This window comes from Prionailurus bengalensis, chromosome X (genome assembly GCF_016509475.1).
Source record: "Prionailurus bengalensis isolate Pbe53 chromosome X, Fcat_Pben_1.1_paternal_pri, whole genome shotgun sequence".
Classification (NCBI taxonomy): Eukaryota; Metazoa; Chordata; class Mammalia; order Carnivora; family Felidae; genus Prionailurus; species Prionailurus bengalensis.
In genome coordinates this window covers 51,376,172-51,383,972 of record NC_057361.1, presented here as the reverse complement: position 1 = coordinate 51,383,972, position 7,801 = coordinate 51,376,172, and the positions used below count along the sequence as shown (strand labels likewise).

At 41.8% G+C, this 7,801-nt stretch overlaps 1 protein-coding gene across 2 annotated transcripts in view; it reads left to right on the top strand.

Annotated features, from left to right (window-relative positions):
- Positions 1–299: 299 nt before the first annotated feature.
- Positions 300–7,801, top strand: part of ARHGEF9 (Cdc42 guanine nucleotide exchange factor 9) — a 195,939-nt gene continuing 188,437 nt past the window's right edge. The window contains exon 1 of one of the 2 annotated variants that reach the window (XM_043571349.1): positions 300–440. In XM_043571349.1, coding sequence (XP_043427284.1) covers positions 411–440 — 30 coding nt within the window. In that variant the 5' untranslated portion in view covers positions 300–410. The remainder of the gene's footprint in view (positions 441–7,801) is intronic. The other variant, XM_043571345.1, reaches the window with a different exon arrangement.

Here is a 7,801-nt window from a genome sequence, read left to right as displayed (position 1 = left end):
CAATAAGCAGCATCTAACTACAGCACGGGGTCGGGGGCAAGAAGAGGTGGCAGCTGCCTTCTCTGGGTGGAGGTCATTTACCCCCATCCTCTCCCTGCACCCCGCCTCCCAGTTCTGAAGCCGTGGCAGGGGACAAAGGCAGTCGGTTGGGACCCTCCTCCTACGCTTTTCCCAGCAAAGCACCCCTGGAGCTGCAGGGCGGAGAGGCAGAGCTTGCCAGCTGGGATGGAACAACCTGACTAAAGGGGAGGTCCGGGGCGGAGGGGATTGGGCTGTAAGACTGTGGAGGAGGGGAGGCGGAGGGGGCGCTTGGGCTTTCGCTGGATCCAGCCCTGCCAGCCCAGCCAGCCAGCCTGAGACAACCCGCGCCAGCCACCCAGGCCTCAGCGAAGCCGGACTAAGCAGGCACCATGCAGTGGATTAGGGGCGGATCAGGAATGGTGAGTGCATATAACCCTGGCTAACCCTGTCTGAACCTCAGTTCCCTAGCCCCACCTCCAGCTCCTTCACCAGCCGCCCTGCCGGGAGCCCCCTGGCTTCTGCCCACCACCCTCTCCGCCGTCCTTGAGACACTAGCTAGCTTGCTGTGGCCATTTTAGGAGCCCTTGCTCACTCGCCTGCTGAAGAAAGACCCCTCCCATCCGCTCCGTATTTTTATCCATTCCTTCCTGCCCCCGCATTGGAGTGGGATAAGATTGGGGGTCACCTGGAAGACCAATGAGGCAAGGGGGGCTGGCAGAGGGTCTCTCTGAGAACAGTGGGACTCGAGGGAGGCCGGTGATCTGGTATGGGTTTGAGAGGGAGAAGGTAGTCAAAAAGCCTGGGATTGCAAGAAGGCAGTATGGGAGAGCTTCATGGTCCTCCAAACAGGCTGCATGTACCCCTCACCCTGGCCAGTCTCAGAGCTTGAGGGCCAGGGAGTGACTTTCAGGGAAACTGCATAGGGGAGCCTGGAGTCCTTGCTTGCATGGGCTGGGGTCATCCTATACACATCTGGGGTTTTGTACAGGACAGAAAACTGCAGAAACCTCCATCCTGGAAATGGGTCTGAGCCTCATTCAGTTAGGAGAGCTCTTCCTTACCCCCACCCTCATCCAAGGAGTATGTGCTTGTGTGTGTGTGTGTGTGTGTGTGCTGTGTGTGTGTGTGTGTGTGTGTATGTGTTTAGTATTATCTTCCCGTAGTTCATTGTATGTTACGGTGTTCGCTTCTTCATCTGGAGACCTTGGAATGACTTCCCTTGCAGAGGAGAAGTGGTGGTTGCATTTTGATGCCTCTCTGACTCAGCCAAGGGTAGCTCAAGTCTGGTCAGGGACTCTGGGGAATAAGATCCATGGGCAAGAGGATCTTGGAGGGCATGTGGGTTGGTTTAGCAGGTGCTGATGGCAATCCTAGCCCACACTTCTGCACTAGCAGCCACAACCCGAAGCTGAAGCAAAGTAGCCTGAAGCAGCTGGGGAAAAACTGATATTTAACAATTTTTTTGCTCCTGCTCTGGAAGGGAAGAGGCAATTTGATAGTTCTGTATTCAGAGAAGCTGTCCTCCTTTCTTCACGGTTTCCTTAGAATTTTGTTTCAGTGGTTTTTAAAGGCTTCCAGTGTATAATCCTATATATCAGGGCTTAAGAGATTCTTCTCAGACACCCCTCCTTCCCTAGAGTCCCATCAAAGCTGTTTCAAGTGTTTGTAGATTCAGAAAAGGTTAGGGCAGGAAAAGACCTTCAAGTTCTTGTCATCCATCCAGGAAAACTGAAACCCAGAGAATGGGAGAGACTTGCCCAGGGCCACACAGCTCCATGAAGGAAAAGCTGAGTCTAGCACAGGAGTCTTCTCTTTGTCATTGTCCCTCCCCACTGCTCCACAGAATCCTCTGTTCAAATGGTGCTGAAAGAGACAGAAAGGAATAAACAGTTATGATATTGAGAAAGAACTTTCTTCAGGATGAACTAATGTCATGAAATTTGCCTGAAAAAAACAAACATGCCAGCCCTGGATTTTTGGTAGCTCAGTCTGGGTGAGACCTCCCTCCTCTTCTAAATATATTTTAGTATAGGGGTGAAGATTGACAACAGATTAAATTAATTGAGAGATCTGAACTTTTTCCAGTTGTGAAAGAAAAGAGGAAGTAACAGATACCTTGTGGAGACTGTGGAATTAAAGATTGATTGATGGGGAAGTATTATAATATTTTTAGGGGACTGAAGTGGTGAATATTATATGATGAAATCATTTTTTAATCATTTGCCAGAGTTCAAGAAACTGTATTCTAGCCTAGAGGCAGGAAGCCTCTAGTTTTGGCCCTGCTACTGTTTTGGTATGAATGTTTGGGGCTTCAGTTTTCTTACCTGTTAAATGGGGCTATTAATGATTCACCAAAATTCCTTCCAGGTCTGAGATTCTCAGATTCCTAGAAGTAAATGTTGGATAAAATGTGACTAATGGCTTATTATGAAAAAAAAAAATAGGGAGTATTTGTTTAACCACCATTTTATAATGTGGCCAGTCAAAAGGTCTTTATTCCATGTTCTTTCATTTGCAAAGTGTTTGGAATTTATATTAAGCCTTTTATAACAGCAAGATTTATTTTTAGAACATTTGACTATTGTTACTGTACTTCATGTAAATGAAGATTCTTGAACATAAAACATCAGTAGGGATTTTACAGAATAAAATCTGTCTCAGTAGAAAGTTAAAAAACTGTGAGTTCACTTCTGATGGTAAATTCTTTAGTATATTTATTCATAACTTCTGTTTGTAACGCAGTTTCCCAGAGTGGAGAGAACACTGGTCTCAGAGTCAAAAGTTTGAGGTTGAAGTCCTGGATTTTACACTTCTCAGCTCTGAAATACTTGCCAATTGCCAAACTTCTTTCATCCTCAGTATTCTCATCCATAAAATGGGTGTAAAATACCTTATTTTGCAGGTACTATTGAGGGTGTTAATTCATTAAAAAAATATAGAGTATCTACTATGAGTTGGCATTGATCTAGGTTCTGGGGAGACAGCACTGAACAAAAACAAATTCCCAATTCTCATAAATCTTACATTCTGGGGGCTGGGTGTTCACTAAACAACTACACAAATTAATATACAGTATGCCAGGAGGTGCTAAGTGCTAAGAAGTAAAAGAAAACCTGGTAAGAGGATAAAAAGAAGAAGGGGGCAGAATGATATATTAGACAGATGACTCACAGCCTCTCTGATTAAGAGACATTTGAGCAGAGATGTGAAGGAAATGGAGGAACAAGCTCTGTGCAGATATTTAAGAGAAGCGGTTTCTAAGCATAAGAAACACACACACACACACACACACACAGAGAGAGCTCACAGCTGGTTTGTTTAAGGAACAGCAAGGAAACCAATGTCCCAGGGACATTTAATCTGAGTGAAATTGGTAGCTTCTGGAAGGTAAGGAATATAATCTGACTTAAAATTTAACAGAATAAATTGTAGTGGGGCAAAGGAAAAAGGTGTAAGGAGGCTCTTACAATAGTCCAGGTTAGAGGTAATGGTGGCTTAGATGAGGGTGAAAGTGCTATAGTCAGCTTCATTTGTAAATAATTTGTGTCTCTCCTTCCTGAGCACCCACTTGATTCTCAGATGGCTGAGTGTGGGGCTATAATGAACGAAGAATGGGTGTATGCATGCAGGGACATTTTACATCTAAGCCAATGATCAAATGATATTCTTTGGGCTCTTGGCCTCTGATGGGGCTGATAGAGGGTTGGTTCTATGTGGATTACCAGTGAGCCAGTTCCTTGCTTTCTTGGATTCTGGACAATAAGATTAATTGCATTATTACTACTTTAGAGATGTGGTATACTTAGCATATGTGATATCCGGAATAAATCATTTTTTTCCTTTTTTTAAAAATTTTTTTTCAACGTTTATTTATTTTTGGGACAGAGAGAGACAGAGCATGAACGGGGGAGGGGCAGAGAGAGAGGGAGACACAGAATCGGAAACAGGCTCCAGGCTCTGAGCCATCAGCCCAGAGCCTGACGCGGGGCTCGAACTCACGGACCGCGGGATCGTGACCTGGCTGAAGTCGAACGCTTAACCGACTGCGCCACCCAGGCGCCCCAGGAATAAATCATTTTTAATACTCCCTAATCTATATGACAAAATTATTTTCAGTAATAATCATGTAGTAATTAGACTAATAATTGTTTTGTTGTTTTATTTTTAAGTTTTAATTAGCAATGAAAAAGAGGAATAAACTTCAATTTGAAAGATATTTAGATTCAGTAACATCTCGCATATAACCTAAAATGTACACTTACTGAACAAAAATAGTACACATTGCAGTTGTATTGTTTTTGCTATTTTACATTTTAAGCACAAATAAAAACTCCAATTGGTCAAGTAAAATGGCAGAATTGAAGTGACTTACATTCTTTTTCTTTGACTTTACAATCCCTGTGCCATCATTGTTTACTTTGAACCTACTATTTAAATGATGGAACATATAGTACCAGAGGTATTACAGACATGAAATGCACCCAAAGCTACTTTGAGTGATTCTAAAGCTTTGCAAGTGGAATGAACTGAAGGAACACATGTAAAGTCTGTGTATGGGGGCAGGCAACTGAATCAACTTCCATGTAGAATACAGTTTTATTAAATGATGAGTAATAAAAGGTGCTGATTTAAAACTCAGTAGTAACAACAATTTTTTAGAACTTTGACCAAAAAAGGTTTTTTTTCAGGGAGAAGTATTTTATTACTGACATTGCTTAAAATCGCTGGTTCATGGTGATAACAACAAAAACAGTTTGACATTTTAGTCTTTAAAAAAATCTTTATAGATAGTGCACTCCTTCATTGCCTGAACTAAGGGTTGTCAACTTCTATTGCCCCACTCTTGGTTTGCCTCTACTTTGGAGAAGCATATGAAATTATGAATTAAATTCTATGCCAAATTTCATGTGACCTTTGTAAAAGTCACAACATTGGAGTTGGTTGAAATCTCTGCATATGTAAGATGGAATGGCTAATTGGTAAGTCTAATAGTTGATTTGCTTCTGCTATGAATAACAGAAATTTATTTATATTGGCTTAAAACACACAGGTTTTATTTCACATGAAAGAAGTCAGGGGAGGAGCACCTGGCTGGCTCACTGGCAGAGCATGTGACTCTTGATCTCTGGGTCATGAGTTCAAGCCCCACATTGGCCATGGAGCCTACTTAGAAAAAAAATGAAGTCAGGAGACAAGCATACCAGGGCCAATACGGAAGCTTCAGGAAACTTTTAGGAACTTCTCTGCTCCACCATCCCAGCATTTGGCTTTCATTGTTGAGGTTACTTACTGGTCCGAGATGGGTGTGGAATTTTCAGGACATCTATTAACATCCACTTTCTAGGCAACTGGAAGGTTCAAAACAAGAGGAAACAAATTTGGCTATGCTTTTTAAAGAAATATTTCTAGAAGTCCTATTTAATATTTCTCCTCATATCTCATTGGTCAGAACTGAGTCACATGGATGCTTCCAGTTGCAATGGAAACTTGGAAAGTAGTCATGTAAACTGGGAGGCAATGTGCACAGCCAATGATCAGGGGCAAGGTTTCTGATACAAAGGGAGAAGAGGAGAATGGACTGTGAGGAGATGACCTGCAGTCATTGTCACAGTTAATTCACATGTATGTTTGCCAATGTAAAAATGCAGAATCTCAGGATTTGAATTTGGCTTTGGATAATGAGCCGTAGCCTGATGGATATGGCCAATAGTAAAAATACTGCCATCAATCGGGTGAAGGATCAATCAAGACTTGACATACTCTAGTCTTTCTTGCTTCCTCCCAGTGACAGAGTCTTCTTGTGAGACCAAATGAACAGTTATATCCATCACAGAAATGGGGAATGCAAATTAAGAACCAGTGTTTAGGTAGGGATTGGAGAGGGGAGATGACAAGCACAGTCTGAGCTATGTTGAGTCTGAGATGCTTGGACAGACTCATACGGACATATCCAATAGGCAGTTGATGATCTACATATTGAGCTCAGAGGATTGGGAGGTATTAGTGACAGTTAAGTTCTGACAGTAGATGAACTACCAAGTATTTCAAAATGCAGTTCAGCCTGATAAAATGAAGGATGAGAACAAAATTTGAGCCTTTTCTTTCTTTCTTCTTTCTTCCTTTCGTTCTTTCTTTTGTTCTTTCTTTCTTCTTTCTTTCTTTCTCTCTCTTTCTTTCTTTTTGAAGTATTCTCCCAAGCTAGAGCAGGCCCAGTCCACTCTAGGATGTGGGCAGGAGTAACCAGGAATGTGGGTCTCTCACCTTTGATCTGTCAAGAGCACCTGGGTTTGCTTTATATGTTGTATTGTTGCTTAAGATTTTGGAAAAAGGTTTTGTTTGCCCTGTATTCCCCCCTATCTCCTACACAAAATGCTGAATACCACTCATTTTATAGATTGGGAAATTTGAGTGTCAGAGAGGGAGGGTGCTTGACTCAAGACCATACAGCTGCTCAGTAACTGGGAAAATAATCCACATATCTCAATTCCCAGTTAAGAGTGCTTTCTGCAACCCTCAATAGCAGGGGGGCAAGGGAAGGGAAGCTCACCTATTATATGACAGGTATACTAAATGTTATCTCAGTCCTCATATTAGCCCCTACAAAATGGGTTTTAATATCCACATTTGTTAGTTAATAAGTTCATCTAAAAATATTTGCTGAAAACCTACTATGTTACAGGCACTCTTCTAGTCATTGGGGGTACAGTGGTATGGTATAGCAGGGGAAAAACAAACAAACAAAAAAACCAGAAAAATGTCCCTGCCTCTCAGAGTTCATAGCCTGGTCCAGCTTAGAAACAGGGATAGAGAATTTAAGTATCTTGCTCAAGGTTAAATAAAGGGAAGCATCAGATTTCAAATCAAGATCTGATTAAAAAAGCCTTACTCTTTCCACAACCCAACCACCTAGCTACAACCCATTCACACACCCCCATCCCTCTATACATCCCTCATCCCCTCATTGATTTACTCACCCATGCACACATCCAATTATTGGTCCATCCATCTATTCACACATTTATCCAATGTATTTATTGATTGTTTATAAACTGCTAGGTGCTGGTGATACAGCAGAGTTCTCTAGCTTTCATCACTCTGTGTTGGTGTTAGCAACATAGTGGAATGTTTAGGAGTACAGACCCTGGAACCTGATTCCCTGCATTCAAATACTTGCTCTGGTTGCTTATTGTTTGTGTGGTCTTAGGCAGCTTACTTAACTCCTCAGGCCCCTTATTTTTAAAGTTGGAAAGATGGTAGTAACTACCCATTTGATAGTGTTGTGAAGGTTAAATGAGTGAATGCATGTAAGGTACTGTGAACAATGCCTGGAGCAGAGTAAAGCTGTAAAAAGGTTTATTTTTTTTATTTTTATATTCCCTTCAGAGCCAGAGCCCATCCCAGTTGGCTCAGAACCACAACTTCATTTGATTACAATCGTCAACTAATTATATTACATTCCTCAGGGTCCTTTCTAGCTAATCTGAAAAAGAAATTTATGTCAATACTTAATAACATCTCAATATGTTCCCTCCCCCATGTAATAGGGGCATGACAAAATTTATTTATCCTGAATAGGTAATATATGCACTTGGTGCAAAATTTAAAGAGCAGAGAAGGGATTGAGGTAAACATTAAGTCTTCATAAGTCTTTCTCCTTCCCCTGGTTCTTAGTCATGTCGTCTAGAGATAACCACTGTTATAAGTTTCTTAAGTGTTTGCATATCTATATTCCATGCCTTTACAAGATTTTACTTATGTACACACACACACACACACACAC